General features: G+C 34.7%; 1 protein-coding gene across 1 annotated transcript; it reads left to right on the forward strand.

Annotated features, from left to right (window-relative positions):
* The first annotated feature begins 18,748 nt into the window (after positions 1-18,748).
* Positions 18,749-19,786, forward strand: LOC113770349. The gene has a single exon (XM_027314774.1). The coding sequence runs from the start codon at positions 18,749-18,751 to the stop codon at positions 19,784-19,786; it is 1,038 nt and encodes a 345-aa protein (XP_027170575.1).
* Positions 19,787-21,370: the final 1,584 nt, after the last annotated feature.

Here is a 21,370-nt window from a genome sequence, read left to right on the forward strand (position 1 = left end):
TAAATATTTTTGAATTGTACTATGATTTAATAATTGTATGGTTTGATATTCTTCTTGAATAGATATTGTTTCTTCATGAGTTTTAACTGATAAAGCTGTTTTGAAATCTAAAGGGCCAATTCTATAAATGTGTTCTATTTTTTCTTCTGGGATTGTCCAATCTGAATTATTTATAGGCATATGATATTCATGACTTTGTACTACATTATCTTGCTTTGAATTAGATCCTATTTTTAATTGTCTAAGAAATGCAGCCATGCTTAATATTTAATTAAATTTTTACTTAGACGGGAACAACCGAGCACTATGCCTGGAACATCCTATCCTGGACTTACCAACGGTCTAACAAGGCATCAAGTCTTACCAACGTTTTCAGTAAAAGTTTAATAAAATATGTAACATAAATGCATGAAATAGCCAAGTCAAAATAGAAACGTAATTCAAATAAAGTAAATGTAAATGCAAAGTTTAAATATGCGTATGCACTTTACGAGTGTGGCTCTGATACCACTTCTAACCCAGGTTTATATATGAATGCATGTATTTAATTGAACTTGCAATAAACATAAATTATAAGGACTTACAATGAAAGTATAGAGTTTGGAGTAGCACACGGAAGTCTTTGATGTTGGAAACTTGCTTTCTTATTCAAACTTTTGACAATATGGTACAATAGCTTTGAAAAACTAGTATGAGTAGGTGAGAGTGGGTATTGAAAGTTTTGAAAGGATTACAGAGGATTTGTCTATATTTTCTCTAGTGTGTTCACCGATGCCTGTCTTCTAAAGTCTGGTCTTATTTATAGAGGCTCGGGTCTTCACTTGAATCTTCATTTCATCTTCATTTGGATTGCATTTGCTTTTTGAGAAGTGGCCGACAGCTATGAATGATTCCTTTTCTTTTGAATTTTGTCAATACCTTTGAGTGACTTAAAAGTCATTTGGGTCTTGTCCGCATGGTCCCCCAAACGGATCAAAAGTAGATTCAGATGAGCCTGCTGACTCCTCTATTTTGTCACTTTTGTCATCTTTATCTTGCTTTTGTAGATAGTCCAAATATTCTTTGAGTATTTCTGGATTCTGCATCATCTTTTTCATCAGAAAGTCATTTGAAAATGCCTCGGATGCCATACTGGTCACCTTTTCTTTATCTTTAGTTATTTGCTAAAGAATACGAAGGTATCTCCTCGTATTGTTTCTATTATTGTATCTTTTTCGAATTACTTTGATCAATTCCTTAATTTGCTCCATTTCCCTGTAAATACTCTCTTGTCAAAAAGTCACGAAGAGAATTATTTTCACCTTTACTAAATTCTATTTCAAAATCAAATACTGATAAAATTGCTTGCCATCTAGCAAAAATTTGCTTTGAAACTATATTTTGAACATCCTTTTGTAAAACTTCTTTTGCTGACTTACAATCTATTCTATGCAAAAAATTTTTATTATGTAAATCATCTTGAAACTTTGATATACATAATACTATAGATAGAATTTCTTTTTTAATAGTAGAATAATTCTTCTGTGGAACTGACCATGTTCCTGAATGATATCTAACTAATTCTTCTTGTGAATCATTTATTTTTTGTTTTAATATTCCTCCATATCCTAATTCTGATGCATCTGTTTCTACTATCATAAATGCTTTAGGATGAGGAAGACATAAACATGGGAGAGCTTTAATTTTTTCTTTTAAATATGTAATCTTTTGAGTATGTTCTTCTGTCCATGGTTTAGGATTTTTCTTTAATCTATTGAATAATATGGAACATTCTTGTCTTAATTTAGGAAAGAAATCTGCAATATAATTTAAACATTCTAGAAATCTTTGCAATTGATTTTTATCTTTTATTTCATCTGGAAATTTATTTGCAAATTCTAAAGCTCTATTTATTGGCTTTATTGTTCCTTTATTTATATCATGTCCTAAAAATCTAATTTTTGTTTGAAATAATTTTAATTTGGATGCTGAAACTACCAGTCCATTTTTCTTAACTATCTTTAGAAATATATTTAAATGTTTAAAATGTTGTTCTAACGATTCTGAAAATATTAACACATCATCAATATAAACTATACTAAATGAACTATAAGGATTGAATATATCATTCATTATGTTTTGAAATTCTGAAGGCGCATTTTTTAATCCAAACGGCATTACTTTCCATTCATAATGACCAAAAGGTGTTGTAAATGCTATTTTGTATCTATCTCCAGGAGCTATTATTATTTGCCAATATCCTGATTTTAGATCGAATTTTGAAAATATCTTTGCCTTATATAGTCTATTCAATAAATCTTTTTTATTTGGAATTGGATATCTAATCCATTGTATTACTTTTTTTAATGGTTTATAATTAATTACCAATCTTAGAACTCCTCTTTCTTTTTCAGCTTGATTCATAACATAAAAAACTGCACAACTCCATGGTGATTTTGAAGGCGTTATTAATCCCTTATCCATTAATGTCTGTACTTCTTTTTTACAAAATTCTAATAATTCACTATTTATTTGTATATGTCATGCTTTAGTAGGAATATTTTTCTCATTAAAATTTTTTTCATAGGGTAATTTTATCATATGTTGCTTTCTGTCCCAAAAAGCATTCGGAATATCTGCACAAACTTCTTTTTTAATTAATTCTTCTAATTCAAAAATTCTTTTTTGCATTTTTGTTTCTTTTAATTGTTCTTCAATTTTTAAATAAGATTTTTCTTCCTTTATATAGTTTATATGTTGTTTTACTTTAGTAATAGTATTTGTTGTTTTATAAATAGAGGATGATTGTAACATTTGTAATTCTCTTTGCTTTATTGGGGTTAGAAATTTAAAAGTAATAATTTTTCCCATAATATTTGTAGAAATTCCTTCATATCCTACTGAAAATGGATATATTTGAATTAAAAAAGGTGTTCCTAGAATTATATCATTACTTATATTTTTTACAATTAAAAAATTATGTCTAACACAATAATCATTATTACATATTGATCCTTTTGTAAATTTATATTTTACTTATAAATTTTCTCCATTTGCTGCCATTAAAGTTTCATTTGTTCTTTCACAATATTTAGTGGGAACAATTCCTTCTTTTATACAGTTTGAATCTGCTCCACTATCTAATAGAGCTACACATGTTTCTTTGAAATCTTCTACCATTATTGTAATTAAAGCATACCACTTTTGAAATGTTATTTTGTCTATTGTATTTAAATATTTTTCTTCATCTATTGGTTTTTCTGAAATAATTATTTCTTATGTGGCTAATGTTTTTGAAGTAGAATGTTTATTTTCTATTAATGTCATTTTTGCTTCTATTTCTAAATCTTTAGTTTTCAATTCTATAACTTCTTTTTGTAATTGTTTTACTTGATACTTTAAATTATTAATTTCTGTTTGAAGATCTTTAGTGGTTTCTTTTTTCATATTATTTATATTAGGATATTTATCTAATAGTTTTGAAATACTAAATGGTTCAATTATTTTGGACATCTTGTCTTCTTGTATGATTAAACTTTTTAATCTTTCTAAATATTCTTTTTTAGCTAAGGGATCATCAATTTTTTCTATAATGTCTAATAAAAATTCTTTATCTTCCTTTTTGGTTATTACATTTATATATTTTGGATTATTTGAACAATTGCAATCTTCTTCACTTTCAAAACTAGTTATATCTTTGTAATAATCATCTTTTGTAGTTTGTTCTTTCTCATTGATTAACAGATTTATTAATTTATTCTTTATTTCTTGTAAAGTATTTAATACTTCATATTCTGCTCTTCCATCTATATTCCATTCAAAAATTGAATCTCCATCATATTTAGTAGTATGAAATTTTGATCTTTCCTCATATTGAATATCTGGAGGACTCGGTCTTGGATAATAATTTCTAGTGCTTATCATTTGCCAATCTTTTTTATTACTTCTAAAAGGTTTTCTTCTTCTTATCTTATTTATTTGATTATCTTCGTCTTTAAATTGGTCTTCTATAGGTGAAATTATATCTTCATCACTTCCTGAATAATCTGATTCTTCTGATGATATTTCTTGATTTATTATATTATCTAGTGTACTTATTCTAGGAGTTTGAGTTTGAGGTTCTGTTGTTAAATTTTGTAATGTTTGAGATATTCTATTTAATATATTATCTGTATTGTTTACTCTTTGAGTATTAACACTTTGAATTAATTCTTGTTCTCTCTCTCTGGTTAAACTTCTAGGTTGAAAGTGCGGTGCTGATATATCATTAGGAAATCTAATAACTGGTTTTTGAATACTGTCTATTTTTGTATTTATTACTTCTATATGTTGTGATATAGTATAAAAAATTTGATTTGTATAATTATTTTGCTGATATAATTTCTTAACATCATCTAAATTTACAGTGTTACTACTACTGTTTGCTTCAGCTTCTCTTCCTTTTTAAAAAGGGGATGCAATTATATCTCCTTGTCCTATATTAATTTTTATCTCTTGCAATGGAGGATGAATTGACGTTATTATTTGATCGTCTTTTAATTTTCATTTTTTATATAAATTAGTTTGAACATTTATTTGTGAAGTATTATATACATCATTTATTCCTATCTTTGAAATATAATATGATAACCAAGTAAAGAAAGGAAAATCAAATTTTTTAATTTCTAATTCATTTTTCCATTCTAATATTAATTTTTCTTTACATTCAGAAGATAATTGAGAAAACCAAATTCTTTTTTCGGTATTTTCTTCTTCATCAAAATCTTCTTGTAAGTATTTATGATTTATCTTATATTCTCTACTTATTACATTTATTTCCATTTTCATTTGAGAATGTGTTGGAGAATATTCTGATTGATTTTGATTAACTATTTCAGGTACAAGGGTTTTGAATTTAAATATTGAAGAACTTTCTGGAATAAAATTAGTATCAAGCGATTCGTAACTAGATCTTCTAGCTGGTATCCATGAATGACTTGAAGTTGAAGGTCTTTCTCTAAATGAAGAAAATCTTAATAAAACTTTTCCATCAGGTTCTTCTATTATATCTTCTGGATTTGTTTGTTCTATATTTCTTGGTATTTGTGGATTTTGTATTATAAATTACTAGGTATAGTAATTTCATTCCATTTTAATCTTTTTGGAGTATAAGTAGTAGGTCTATCAGCATCGACTTGTAATAGTGTTATTTCTTCTTTTAAAGTTGGAATCATTATAAATTTTGGATTTAATTGTGAAGACAAATGTCTATAATACATTCTGTAGATTACAACAAAATTCTTTGTATGTTTTTCAAATTCGTCACCTTGTAAATGAATATCTAATATTACTTAATTCAGAATATGTGGATCAATTAAATCTATTGAAAAATTTGGAGCACAGTTAAAATAAATAGGTCCATTACATACATTAGTTTGAATCATAGATAAAAGTGAAGTTTTATATCTTTTAAGTCTTGTATCTCTTAGAGCTAGATATATTGGAGCATCTACTCCTAAATGGAATAAGGGTTTTACCGCAACTTGAATTAAACCTATATGAATATATCTATATCCTTTACTAAGATACTTTTGAATTGTGTTATGATTCAGTAATGGAATTGATTGATATTCTTCTTGAATAGAAATTGTTTTTTCATGAGTTTTAACTGATAAAGCTGTTTTGAAATCTAAGGGGCCTATTCTATAAATATGTTCTATTTTTTCTTCAGGAATAGTCCAGTCTGAATTATTTACAGGCATATGATATTCATGACTTTGTACTATGTTTACTTGTTTTGAATTAGATCCCATCTTTAATTGTCTAAGGAATGCTGCCATGTTTAAATATCTTGTTTAGATTTTTCTTATCAGGAACAACCTAGCCTATGCGTGGAAAATCCTATCTTGGACTTACCAACCGACTTATAAAGCTTCAAAGTCTTACCAATGCTTAAGAAAAATATTAACAAGGAATTTTAACATGAAGGCATAAATTAGAACTTAAACACAGGAAATAATTCAAAGTAGCAAATAACTAAGGTCTGGCTCTGATACCAGAACCAACCCAGGTTTATAAAATATAAGGGTTAAAAACAAAAAGCCCCCTGTGCTAAACCTAATATACAAATAAGCCCCCTATGGTTTCAAAATATATAACGCGACATCTCGTGCTTTGAACTAAGTTGTAACCGTGACGGAAATCGGTAAAATTAACGGGACTGATGTACTGGAAGCTAAAAACAAATTCTTTATACTTAATTTTTAGCAAATATTCCTATTGTACCCCTTAGCCCCCAATAAAACTCCCTCCCAGCGATGCTTGTGTACAGAATCGATTTCTGCTTGAGTGAGAGAAATTGAACTAGCCTTTGAGAGAAATCAAATTACCACGCAAGAGGTTTGAAAGGTAAAGCCATTCTCCAGATACGAAGTCAACCTGCGAGGAACTACTACACAATCTTGGTTAAGGTAAAAGGATTTGATTTTGGGTTTTGGCTAACAGATCCTACTCAACACCCCTAATCAGCAAAAATTTCCCATCACAAGTGGAAATTTCAGAAATTATTTGTGTCACCTAGTCAACACCCAAATATCAACAAAAATATCCAAACTTGCAGTCCCAAATCAGCAAAAATCTCCCATTAGAAATGGACATTTCAGAAATTATTTGCATGACTCCTAGTTCTAGCACCCAAAATTTTTTTAAAAAAATCTCGGCTTCAAAACCAAAGTCGTAGTCCCAAAACAACAAAAATCTTCATTTTAAATCCAAAGTCCCAGTCTCAAAACTCACAAAATCAGAAATTTTCTAAGGTAAACATCCAAATATTGCATATTTGGGTGTAAATAACATCATCAACCCTCAAAATCTGAGATGGGTAACCCTAAATTGTACTGAGCACGGAGCACGGAGAAGGTTTAAAAATTCCCGTGGCAGTACTGGTTACAGATCAAACCAATGCCAATCATTACCATTCCAGTAGTCAATCACCTTAGGTGAAAGATGTTCTTCTGGGATTTCTGGTACGATACTAGCTAGAGGTGAATCCGTAGCCAGGTATCTAACCAAAAGTGAATGGATTTCCCATTACCCACTCTCCAACAAACTCCCTCATCCAAAATAGCAGCCGTGCTCCATATACCTCTCCACAGATGGGAAGCATTTGATTTACACGAGAAAGCGTGCTACCATATTTACTGTAAAGGATTTGCTGCCAAAGACCATCCTCATGTTTCAACAAATTCCACCCAAGTTTGCTGAGGGATGCTTCATTGAGAAGTGAAAGATTTCTAAAACCCAGGCCACCACACTCTTTCGGCAAGCAAACCTGATCCCAAGCTACATAATGAACTTTCCTTTCGCCATCTTTTTCCCCCCACAGAAAGCGTCTATTGCAGCAAACAAGATGAGACCGTTTGGTTGGGCTTTACTTCCTTTCTCTCGCTCTCGCTTTCCCTCTCTCTCTCTCTTTCTCTCTTCGTAGGGTTTGAAGGGAAGAAATGAGTCTATTCAATTGCCTTTTGAGTATTATACAAGGGCATTTTGGTCCTTTCATCAGTTCCCGTTAATTTTACCAATTTCCGTTAGTGTTACAACTTAGTTCAAAGCACGAGGTGTCGCGTTGTATATTTTGAAACCATAGGAGGCTTATTTGTATATTAGGTTTAGCACATGGGGCTTTTTTGTTTTTAACCCAAAATATAATCATATAAAACATAAGCATATAAAACTTCTTTAGGATTTCCTACTAGTAGCCTTTGAAACGGAAGCCTTTGAGATGAAATCAACTTTCGAATCTTTATTGAACTTGTTGAATAGAAGTGCTTACAAAGAAATTTAAAAACTGAGAAAGTAGAGGTTTACAGAGAGATTCTTAGGATGACTAAAAACTCGATACCTCTACAAATGATTTTGAGTTCTATTTATAGAGACTTCCGTCTTTGAATTTCATCTTCATTTGATTGCCGACACTTTCATTTGAATTTCATTTGCTTTTTCTACCGACACCTTATCTTCTTTTGATTGGTTGCCTTTGAGATTTCTTATCTTTTGAAATCTTATCTTTGGCCGACAACTTTATCAAAAGTCTGTCGGGTCTTGAGCACATGGACCATCGAAAGGATCAAAAGTAGATTCTGTTGACGATCCAACTAACTCACCTTTTTTGTCTTCTTCTTTTTTGTCTTGACTTTGCAAATAATTTAGGTATTCTTTGAGCATTTCCGGATTTTGCATCATTTTCTTCATTAAGAAATCATTTGCCGTTGTTTCTGATGTTGAGCAACTTTTCTCCTTCTTTTTCTTCTGTGGAGTGGTTGGGATATTAACTCCTTTGGCAGATTGCTGATTTGGATTTGTCCATTTGAGTTTCTCTCCCGTCTCTAGGAATCTTAATACATTCTTTTGATCACAAAATTCTTGATTGAATCCTATCCACCATTTGATTTTGAATTCTCGGATTAATGACATTGGAAGTGGTTTTTCCCATTCTTGATGAACTTTGAAATTCCAGCAAAAAATCCATGGTACTTTGAATTCCATGTGGAATAGTATACGTTATTTTTAAGAAAATGAGATTTTTGATTTATTTTGGAAAAAATGAGTTTTGTTTTTAGAAAATGAATAAAGGAAATGGGCCTAAAATGGGGTTTGAAAGTGCGACGATTTGGGCCCAAATTATAGTTTAAAAAGGGTTTTTGAATAAAAATCGAAATTGCCACTTGGTATTGAGTTAAGGTGTACCAAGTCATCTAAAAATGAAATTTTTAAAGAAAAAATAGAAAAATCCTTTTTAAACGACTCCAAATCTACGTAAATCAAAGAAAAAGGTTTGGGAGTCACATTTGAAGAAAGGGAAGACAAGGATAAAAATCCGAGACACCCTTTCGACCTAGCCAAGGCTAGTTGCGTAATTTAGTCAAAGATTTTCTTATTTTAACATAAAGATTTATCACATTTGGATGTACTATATGAATGCAAACCCTAGACCTAAGAGGGTATTGGGGGATCAAAATATCTCTTTAAAGCTCAATTGGTACCAATCACATTAATTGTGATGCCCAATAAGCACTCTTTGAAGGGGTCACGAATAATGCAAAAATATGAGATTCTAAAAAAAGAAAAGAAAAATAATAATATATAAATATACATGACTTAAAGGGATGCACCATAACGGATACGGGGAACTAATGTTCGTGACTCAAATTTTCCTTTCGTAGAGGGAATACGAGCGTGTTAAGGCTAGAAAATCAAATTCGTCCATATCTCATACTCAAGGGATAATTTTCCTATCTAATCAAGCAAATGTACTAACCTAATTCTAATTCTTAAATGAAATGCAAGTTTAATGTTATGTATCGCACATAGGAATATATATATAAGGAAATTTGGGATAAGGGCCATATGTATAAGGGGAGAAATATGGGATGAGGAATATATGTATAAGGGGAACATGCAAAAAATGATAAAAGACCCTAGAAAGTGAAAAATATGCATAAGATGAAATGATTTTAACACACAATCATGATCTAACGCTCGAAGGGTTCCTAAGGGTCTAGAGTTGGACTAGCCCATATTTTTACTTTCTCACTAGCGTTGGACTAGTGGGAAATTGGACAAGGGAACCACAACTAGCGTTGGACCAGTATGGTATCGGGAAATGGATCACAACTAGTGTTGGACTAGTGTGATATCACGTCATGCATTAATTATAACTAATTTAATCATGTAAACTTAATAAAAACATGTAAACACATAATATCACATAACACATAATTATGATATCTAGATGCAAGATTCTAAGAAAGCGGTAACACATAGCACGTAAGCATGCAAAACACATAAAAACGAATAAAGCAAATAAAGCCCTAACTATTACATAAAGGGGAGCCCTACTACAATCTAAAAAAGGAAATAAAATAAATAATTAAAAGAAATACCTAACTATTATAATTGTGGCATTTAATGGCCTTCCCAAATAATTACTAATTAAACTTAAATAAATATACAAAATTGCAGCAAATGAAGCAAATAAATAAAATAAAACATTCAAAAGGCATGCAATTAAGCACATAAAGTCACATAAATGTACATAGGATCAAATAAATTAGAAATAAGGGAAAGAGTGTACCTCCCTTGAGTTGGGCCCTAATGAAACGAATTTACTTATTTACCCTCCAAAATAATAAAAGGGGGTCAAGGCATCACTTTAATTAACAACTAATGAAATGAAAACTAAACACGAAATGAAAATCTAAACACAAAATGGAATCACTTAAGGTGTTCACATAAAATAAACCATTTAGGAGTAAAATTAAAGCAAACAAAATCCTAAGCAAAAAGTTTTAAAAGTTAAAAATGGAATACTAAAATTTAAGGACTTAAGATGGGACCTATAAAAAATCACACACTAAAACTTCATAAAAGACGGATGGAAATCAATTTATTAAAATTAACAACAAAATTAGCTAAAATATTAATCAAATGGGAATCAAAACTATAAATTCTTCAAAATCATTAAACTTTCGCTATTTCATTCTAAAGTTCCATTAATATCTGTCCAATGAAATATGTTTAAGCATATTACAGAAAAAAAAAAAGCAAATTAAGGGGATACAATTGATCAAATTGGTCAAATAATTGGGCCAAGGTAGAATGAGGAGAAACATGTGGGGTTGAAATGCAATTTTTGAAAGATTTTCATGCATGCAAACCAAAGCTTTTGGCAAAAGCTGAAGTTGTTTTCCTTCTACCATTTCTGCTGGAATTTTTCATACGCAAGCCTCTGCAATCTCGGCAAACAAGATTCATACAACAACTTTGAAACAACTCCAATTAAAAACATGGCTAAACACCTCTTAACAATGCAATTGTTGGAAGAATTTCATGCAAAGCTATGAAACAAGCTTTGTATCTTCACTGCTGTTTTTCCTTCTGCAATTTCATCATTCAACTGTGATGCCCATGCGAAACAAAGCCTACTAATTAACTTAACCAAACCCACAACACAGAACAACATCAGTTTCTAAAGGACTCCCACCTAGAAACAAAATAATACAGCAAACACGCACATGCTTTGTATCATGAAAAGGACAACACAAACTGAAATCTTGCTTCATGCTACCCAAACCCAAATGTCAAACTTCAATTCATTGTTATTGACATCCCGGATACAATCATCTAACAAATGACACAACAAAGCAATGTGAAAATTCTGATGGAAACCTCAAACTCGTGGCTATCAAAACAATGCAAACCCAAACTAATGACCCTCATGATTTCCTATCAAAAAAAATGCAGCAACCCACATTTTTAAACTCCTCGAAGGTGCTACCATCCATTCCAAGCAGACCCCAAAAGGACATAGTAAGGACACAGTATCATAGCCAATAAACGAGCTAAACAAAAATATCGAACCAAACACTGATTTAGTAAACCAAAAAAAGGGAAAGCTGCTGCAACAAGCTGAGACATTCAAACTTGTTGCAGTGCACCCTTCGAGTGGACTCCAAAGACCCTAACAGACCCAGGTTACGCAAATAAGGACCAAAGATGCAGCCTTTAACTCACCAGATTGGTGAAAGTTAAGAACTTCCGATCAAACAGCAAGCACAATATCACACCAAACGCTATCTCAGCAACCGAAAGGAAAGAAAGCTAAAAAATTTACTAAATGCGGTTGTAACAAGCGAAAGGTTCCGTCTTGTTTTCAGGGATTCTAACAGAACCATTAATCACTGGATAGCAAAAAGGAAGCGGATTGGAAAGATCTTCAGCGGACAGCTTTGCTTTTCAACGATGATGGAAACCGACGATGGAGGCGCTGGGTTTCTCCTTCACTCGCTACTTTTCCTTTCCTTTTGCTTAGAATCTCTCGGCCTTACTCTCAGCTCTCTCGATTTACTCTCAGCCCTACTCTCAGCTTTCTTTTGCTTCAGCCGCCATACTTTTCTCTTCTCCAAAATTTTTTTTTAGCTGTCACACACTATCTCCTCCCCCTAAACCCTCGCTGCATTTTCCTTTTAAACCCCCCTAACCCTTGGCTGGACGATGGGATGAAACCTTTTCTTTTGATCTGAATTTAGAACCGTTTGATGGTTCTTGATGCCCAAGACAATTGAGTCTTCTAGATTAAAGCCATATGGCTTGTACTACAACAATCCAACGAAGCCAAAAATGAGAAAAATTGATGAGAAAGAGCTGGAAAAAGAACGCAGCTGCCATTCCGTTTCTGTACTGGCCGAAGCCAAAAGTTGAAGGAAATGGCGCGCGTGCGACCTCTTTTTTTTTTTAATTTAACAAATAATGAAATAATTTTAACAACAAAAAATAAAAATAAAACAAGATTAATCAAATCAAATGAAATGCTAAAAAATTTGTTGATTTGATTGATGGTTTTTCCTAATTTTCACTTAATTTAGGTAAACCAACAATAGCTTTCATAAATTGAATCTAAAAGAAATAAAGCATATTTTTGTGAACAATTTTCTTTTTTCGATAAATTTTAATAAAAATTAAGAGACTCATGAGCAAAAACGAATAATAATTATCATTTAATCTATAAAAATAATAATAATAAATAAAGCTAAATTAAAAATTTGGTATCTAAAATGCTAAAAGTGTCTAAAACAAAATCATGAGATTAATAAGTAAAAATAGCTAATAATTATCAATAACAAATACAAACTAAAATAATGATAAATAAATCTAAATTAAAATTTGGTGTCTACAGCCAAAACTCTTATTTCTAAGGCTTATGAATGCAATAGAACAAAGAAATGTTAGTTCAATTGATATATGACACATAACATATTGGAGCAAACAAAATAATATGAAATATAGAAGGCAATTAAAGAAAGAAGGGTGTGATCCCTCCCCTCGTGCTTAGTGTTCCTATTCGGGTAAGGTTGACTATATCTTAGGTAATTTCTAATATGAATGCATGAGATTGAGCTCACTAATGCATTTAGACTCGATAAAACTTCAGGTCCCCAAACTTTCAGACCAAAGGCGAAGGGTCATCAATCCCAAAGTCTAAGAGTCGGTGGTTCGAATGATCTCTCGGACATTGCTATGCCCCCGTCGTGCCACGCCCACATGTCCAAGTGGATCTGTAGACACCAAATTTTCATTGTAATTTCATTTACTATTTGGTTTTTATTTGTCGTGTTAGTTTTATTCACTTTTTAGTTTTAGTTTTTTAGTTTTTATTTTATTATTTTTATTTGTAAGTTTTAGCATAGAATTTCTTGAAAAAGCAAAAAAAAAAGAAAAAAGAAAAAAGGAAAAGCATTCAAAAAAATATGATTTAATTGTTTTTTAAATTCAATGTTTTCTTGAAAAAGAGAAAAATGATAAAAATGAAAAATGATTTAAATTGTTGTTAAATGATTTACTTAAATTGTTGTTTTTGTTACTTATTTTTATTATCAATTTTGTTAAATTATTAAAATAAAAAAAATAAAAAAAAATAAAAAAAAAATAAAAAAAAATAAAAAAATAAAAAAAATAGCCGCACATGCATGCAGCACCAAAATTTTTTACAGGAGGGCTAGAGGATTCTTGGCTCAATGGATCGGATGGCTGGGGGAGAGAGTAGAGCAAACCTTTCATCCTCACCATTGGGGTGAGGGTTTAGGAGCCTTGGGTTTCATATAAAAGAAAAGAAAGCAGCGGCAGGAAAGGGGTTTTTTCTGGGAGAACGGCTGATGAAGGTTGGACGGCTAGAAAAAAAAACGCAGCTTTGAGGGAGTGGTGAGCAAAAAGAGACGAAGCAAGAGAGATAGCTACGCGGGGGGGGGGGGTTTCTTGGTAACAGCAGAGAACTAAGGGAGAGTTTTGGAGGGATAACCGGAGAAGCAAGGAATAGAGTGGGGGGCTGAAGTGGGTGAGAAAAGGAGTGACGGCTGAAAAACTGAAGGCTTTGAAAGATTGGAAAACTGAGGAGGGTTTGAAAAATAGAGCAACGGGGGAGAGACCGAGAAGAAGAGAGTGAAGAGGAAGGAACGTGAGCCCAACAAAGGACAGCCTCCAATCTCGGGGCCAGAGAGACAACCTCCATTTCAGCTTCCAGGTATCTGATAGCCATCATTCTTCTCCCCCTGGGTTCTGAAGTCGCAATGGCTGACTTCCACATCTTCTTTCTTTTGTTTGTTTCCAGAAGTGTTGATAAAGATTCAAACTTTGAGTTTCTGTTTGCTTTTTATATTGATACTAAGCTTGTTAATAGCCATGATAAGTTAGAACCAAATCTGTTAAAGTGAAGCCTGGTTTTGCGTTTTTGTTGGGTCTTTGTTAAGCCGAATATGCATCTTTGTTAAGCTTGTTGAAATCAAGGACTCATGGTTATTGTTGTCTTGTCGTTCTCCCTCTTTGCTTCCTGTTTACTCTTTATACAATGATCTGTTCCTTTTCCTGCAAACTTGGGTCACCTAGTTGAACTTCATTTCGGTGGTTATGCTGGGATTTTGAGGATTATATGAAACAAAAATGATGGGTTCGGTTGGAAGGTCTTAGCGGAAAGTCTGCTGCCGCTTTGTCCATTTCAATTAGACTGCATTTTACTTCTTAGCGGAAGGTCTTAGTTGAATTATCATGACTAAGGTTGTGTTCAGTCAGAGTATTAGGAAAATGAAGCATATGCGTATTTGAGAATTCGGTAATACAATCATCAGTTTCATTTGCCTTGTTTCTGGTTTGTTTGGGTCAGAATTTAGCATGAATATAGATCATTTCTGATGTATTTTGAGTCTGAAAGTTTGTTGGAAGCTCATGGTATGATATTGCTGAAGTTGCCAAGTTATTTAAAAGTTGTTCCTTTCAAAAACGCAGCAAGGGAAAGTTTGCCGCACCTTTTATGCTGTGTTTTCTTCTTTTAGTTACTAATTGAGCTTGTGCACTTCAGTTTCGTGTTGAATCTTGTGCTGAAAAGAGGAAATTGGATGAGTGAATTGAGTTTGCAAGTATGGGTCTAAAAATACTTGAGTTATGATTGAATGCTTGCTGAAAAAATAGACTTTCAGGTTATCGAACCATTTTTGCATAGATGTTTTTCCAGAATTGTTCATGATACTTTTCTAAGTTTTCTTGTTTGTTTGGATATCGAAGTTATGGGTTGTATTACGTACTTTGAAGCTTGGATGTTGGGGCCTTGTTTAAGTTTTTTTGGTTGCCAATAAGCTGCGAAAATTCTGGAAATAGAAGTCAGCTATGGGGAAGTAAGATGCTTCGTAAACTTTGCAGCAAAGGATAATGAAGTTTCCGAATCTTTGTCTGCATTTTCAGATTTTGCATGATTTTATGACTAAGTTACCGGCTTGTTGAAGTTTGTATTTGCTTTGGGTTTAATGTCAAGGCTTTGCTTGGTCGGCTGATATGTTAGTTGCATTATGATTTCATTTATTTGAGAAGCTCAGTATATTGCAGAAACAAAGAGAGCTTGGTTCGGTAGTCATGTCCGAAGCATTTGCATGTTCTTGCATGAAAATCTCTCAATAATTGCACTTTGGCCCCCCAAGTCTCCCTTAGTTCCATTGTGGCCCAAATAATTGGAAAAATCGATCAAATTGGCCCCTCAAACTTCCTTTTTCCTTTCAATTAGGCTCTAGCTTTGCGAACATGGCTGTTTAGGTTATTTAATTGCTTCAACATGTATGTGATTATTTGTGATTACTTGACTCGTCTTTGCTTTTGAACCTCTGAGGTTCTTGAATGTTTCGATTGGACTCGAATGATTGATTAAGGTTTGCTTTGGGGTCCCTAGTAGATGCTATATTTGGGAATTGGATGGGTCATTCCGTTTTCTTGGTCTTTAAACATTGTTTGATTACATTTAAGTCGTAATTAGGGAGGATTTGGTGGTTTGTTAGTACCCCTTTTAAAGTTTATAAGGCATTTTGAATTTACTTTTGCCTTTTACTCTACTTGTTTTTGAAGTGATGCATTAATCCCTTGCTTTGATGGTTTTAGCCCAAGCTATCTTTTTCTTTGGTGACTCTAGCCCAAGTTAAGTCTTGTTCACTTTACTAACATCATGAATGGGGAGGTATAATTTCTTTTATCCCTTTTTGTCTCTCCTATGTGATCCAACGTGCTAAGTGAAAATTGCATGTCTACTTTGCTTTCCTTGCCTTTCCTTAATTCCTTTCATTTATTCATTTGCTTTTGTTTTTATCAAGTTATCCTTTATGGGGTATGTGTACACCTCTTGGCTTGTAATAGATAGGGCTTGGAGAGCATTTTTGTCCATTTTTCCCCTTCCCCTTTTGTTTTAGTTAGCAAATGTAATAAGTTCGTTAGATTGATTGCTTGCTTTTGTTGCTACGTATTAATTTGCTTTATTAGGCTCTTGCATTTAGTCGAGCATGCTAAGTGTTATGTGCTACGTGTTTATAGGTAATTGGCATGTCTACTTGCTTTCTATAGTCATAGATGAATGTAATGGATGAATGCACGTCACCACACTAGTCCAACGCTAGTTGTGGCTCATTGTCCCGTTTTCCACTAGTTCAACGCTAGTAGGAATTCATAGATATGGGCTAGTCCAACACTAGACCCTTAGGGATTTCCCTCGCTAGTTCATACCTGCATGTTTCATTACACTTCATGCATTTTTCTTAGCTTTCTAGCATTTGGCATGCTCCTCCAATCCTTTCCCCTTCATTTTAGGTTTTTGCATCCTCATGCTAGTTATAGGGTACATTTGCTTGAGAGTCCCCTTTAGATAAGGGAAACGAGCGAGTGTGGCTACAAAATAGCCTTAGCACGCTAGTTCTTCCTTCTAATCAAAGGGAAAATTAAAGTCGTGAAATTAGGAGTCATTCCCGTACCCGACTTGATGCATTCCTCTAGATTCATACACTTTCATTCTCATCATGTCACTCCCTCACCTTCTTTATCCACATTTTCTCACTACTTATATCTTTCTCAATACAAATGCCATGTTCTCACATTTTTCTTCTTGTCACTTGTTTTTCTACCTCACAAATTGCACCCAATTGCACTTATATGTATCTACTATCATATTTTCATCCATTTGCACACAAACACCTTTATTTTCTCAATTTGCACACATGCACTTGTCTTACATTTGCACACATGCACGTTTTCTTACATTTTCACACTTGCACTCATATTTGAGTTTTCATTTGCATCATTCGCGACTTCTATGAGGACTTTCCTTATTGGCCACCACAACTCATGTGTTTGGGACCAAAAAGCCTCGTAAGAGACATTTTAGATTTAGGATTGCAGTTCCTTTTCATATCCATTAGTCACATCCAACATGCAACGCATATTTTGGGTAGAAGAAATTAGGAAAAGAGGGGCTAAGTCACGCAACTAGCTTTGGCTAGGGTAAGGGAGTGCCTTAGACTTTGTCTTTGCTTTCTCCCTTATCAAATGTGACCCCCGATCCCTTTCTTTGGTTACATAGACCTAAAAAATTCTTTAAAAAGGGTTTGTTTACTTTTTTCCAAAAATCACTTTTTTGGGTGACTTGGTACACCCTAACTCTATACCAAGTGGCGACTCCATTTTCCATTCAAAACCCTTTTTGAACTTTGTTTGGCCAAATCGTCGCATTTTCAAGTTCCACGGCCTTTTATTTTCATTTTCACACACGTTCACATACATATTCCACACACTACTTTCACACACTTCAAAAAGTGGGGCGCGACAGTTGGCGACTCCACTGGGGATTTCCTAAGTGGATCCAAGCATTTGATTTAGCTATTCTTTTCCTTTTTCTACCCTTTTTATGCATAGCATTTGGATATTAGGGTTGCATTTCCATTTTAGGACTTTTTCGCCTCGCGCGCGTATCAAACTATTCCCTCACTCACGTACGTATGATTGGTTGTTTGGATGTATGTTGTACTTGATTCCGCGCTTTGCATTGCATTTGGGGGGGTGTGTGTCACCTTTAGAGCCTCGCGTTGGTTCTCAACCCCTTCCCTCAACATAGGGAACACTTCATACGTGCACGTTTATTTACTGTTATCCCATTTTATTTTATTTTCGCGGGCTCTTTCCCACACCGTCTTGTAGGACTAGGAATGGTTTCTCTAGGTATGTGGATGGTGTGCTTTGCGCCCATAGCAGTACCTAGGGGACCGCTCGAGCCACCGACCGAGGGTCTTGGGATTGATGACCCATTCCCGTAGGTCTGAAGGCTTGGGGACCTTTTTTAAACCTTATTGAGTCTAGTTGCATTAGTAAACCCCAGCCTCATGCATCCATGTTAGAGTTTGCCTAGGTTAGAGTCAGCCTCACCCTTTTTTTAAGCACATTAGGCACGAGGGAAGGGGTTCCACCCCTTTTACTTGTTTTTATTGTATTTCTTTTCGTAATTGCTCCCAATATGTTATGTGTACTATCAATTGCACTAACTATTTCGATGTTTTTGCTTGCATTCATGTGCCTTAGCAATAAGAGGCCTCTCTGGCACTCTTTTAGTGACTTACCCACTAGATAACTCACATGTTTAAATTTCAGTTATTACACTTAATTGTCAATAAGTACATTTCATTTTTAAGCCTTTTTCCCCCGATGCATTATTTATGTCTTTTAGTCCATATTTGTCACATATTTACATCGCTTTAATAAATGGCATCATGCATTAAACCTTAGAAGGAACGCCATTTAGGCAATTCCATTTAGGGATAAGCCAACCCTATAATCCCATGGGTATTTAACCCTATTTTTGGGATCTGCACGTTTACTCTTTTTGCAAAATAACCTGAGGGGTAAAATTCCAAGGTAACGGTATCTAAGTGAATTCCCTATCCAAATGATGCAGTGTCGAATGTTCAACCAAGTCCCCCGAGAGTTGAATCAGTGGAAGAATAACCTATCTTATGAGATTGGAGGGCTATTCCAATATGTGGGGCATCTACCAAGCCTTGTCGACATAACACCCAACGTAGCTGCTATCCAAGCATTGATCAATTATTGGGATCCGGATGCCTCAATTTTTCGGTTTGGAATGTGCGAACTCACCCCAACCCTAGAAGAGTTAGAGGGATTGTTGCAAGTACCGGGAAAAGGCAGTCTTATGATATACCCGAGTGGGGGAACGAAAGAGCAGTTTTGCAGATTTTTGGGATTGAGGAACAATAGCTTAGACCAACACCGCGACGCTAGATCTTGTCTATTGAGATTTTTATATGATCGGTTTGGGGAAAAGGAGTCCTTTGAGCGCCATCAGATCGATTTCTTTATAACAAGGAGGCAATGGGAAGAGAAGCGTGTGCAAGCTTTTGATTTGGTTTTGATCAACTTATTGCTATTCCCTCAAAGGCATGGAAAGGTGACATTTGCAACAATCAACATGATTCAAAGCCTTTTCTTAGGAATTCGTGGAACAACACCAACTTTGATACCTGTTGTCATAGCGGACATCTTCTCAGCCCTTACCAATTGCCAAAAGAAAGGGGGTTTCTTCTACGCTTCAAATTTGATACTTCAAATGTGGATCATAGAACATTTGGTGAAAAGGTCACTTAACCCTTTGGGTCCTTGTCTCCCAGTTGAGAATTGGATTGATTCACATCGAGAGAGAGTCAGCCGCTACTACCGCGTGATGCCGTCAAGCCAGTTTATTGAGGAATTCAACAGTTTGACACCAGAAAAGGTACAGTGGGTTCTAGATTGGACCAAAATTAGGGACCCAGCTTTTAGGACCACTCAACATGATTTCATCCCTCTAGCTGGAGTTAATGGTCTAGTCGCCTATATTCCACAAAGGGTTATGAGACAGTTTGGATACCCGCAAAGCATTCCTATGGTACAAGGGGTTGAAGATTTCAGATTGAGTACGGTGACCTAGAGTCGAAGCATGATATTAGAGGCTTGGGGAAATTTGAAAGGTCTTGAGAATTTGCAGTTGGAATTGGTAAACAAGGTGGCACCTGCAGTTATGCCTGGGTACAATGAATGGATCAAACAAAGGGTGGAACATGATAGGGCAAGGCAACAATCAGCATCAGCCAGTCCCGAAGAACAAATGAAGAGGCTAAGGAAAGAATTAGAGGAATCTCAAGCCCAACTTATAATGGCCAATAAAGTTTTAGAAGATACCCAAGTACAGTTGAAGAGGGAAAAGAAGAAGACCGAGAGGCTAGAGGAAGCCATAGACGCCCTTGATAGAATTAGGGAAGGAGCGCGTAAGCTCAGTTTAGGGAGCTCTAGAGAGTCACAAAGTACAAGTCTCTTGAGACATAGGGATTTTGTAAACATGGTTACTAAGACCATTGACGAGGTTGTAAAGAAAGATTGAACTCTTCCACATTTTATGAGAAGCTTTCCATTTCAAAGTTCTAAATTCATTTACAGGTTTGGAAATGGGATTTTACCCCGAAGGCTTGCATCATGCTAGGCCCACCTTTGGCACAAAAAGGGTCCTCCCATAGGACATGCATCCGAATTGTTGGAACAATCGCTAACTCATGTCTTTTTTTTTTCTCCTTTGAATCAGTTGCAGAAAGCTAGTAACGATTGGTTTATCTAAAGATGTCTTTTGTATCCTCAGGTAAAATTTCAAAATAGCTTCTCGGAAAAGCCCCATCATAACGCGATCCCGTAGTCGAGCCCAAAGGAATCGTGTAGACATGAGTACTCAGCTAGAATCATCTGATAAGACCACTGCAACTACCCAGCCGGAAGCCGCAAGTCCCGGGGGTTCAGTTGACTGAATTACTTACCAAATTTGGAGAAATGGCGTCTGAGATAGCAGCCCAAAAGAAGTTGATCGACGAGCTCATTAGTAGCGGAGTGCAACCCGAGCCTCCGCCCGTCAAACAACCGGAATCCGAACCATTTGTCATTCCTCCAATTCAAACCACTTTTGAGGGAGTTTCAACCCGCAGTATACTTACACTCAAAATCCTCCGTTCTATCCTCCCTATGGGCAAGGATTTCAGCCTCAAGGTGGTCAAGGTGGTCCAAACATACCACCTGAGCCACATGCCTTTTATCACACTACTGCTGAGCCATTCCTACCAGACCATACTGTTCAAACCAAGCCAGAAATGGGGGAATCTTCCGCTCCCGTTGATATAAAGCTGCTCAAACGCCTTGACCGTTTTGATGAGTTTATGAGAAAGAGTCAGGGGTTGAACAAGCAAGGAGTCCTGGATTACGATGAGCTTTGTCTCTTTCCAAATGTGCAATTGCCTGAGGGGTTCAAAACCCCTAAGTTTAACAAGTACGATGGGACGGGTAATCCCAAGACACACCTCCGACTGTTTGCTAACAAGTTGGGAAAACCCGTAGACGATGAGAATCTGCCTTTAAGGTTGTTCCCGAAAAGTCTGGAGGGGGATGCCCTCGACTGGTACTCAAATTTGAAACCCGAAGAAGTAAAGACCTGGATTGACTTGTCCAATGCTTTTGTAAGGCATTACGAGTATAA

This window comes from Coffea eugenioides, chromosome 1 (genome assembly GCF_003713205.1).
Source record: "Coffea eugenioides isolate CCC68of chromosome 1, Ceug_1.0, whole genome shotgun sequence".
Lineage (NCBI taxonomy): Eukaryota > Viridiplantae > Streptophyta > Magnoliopsida > Gentianales > Rubiaceae > Coffea > Coffea eugenioides.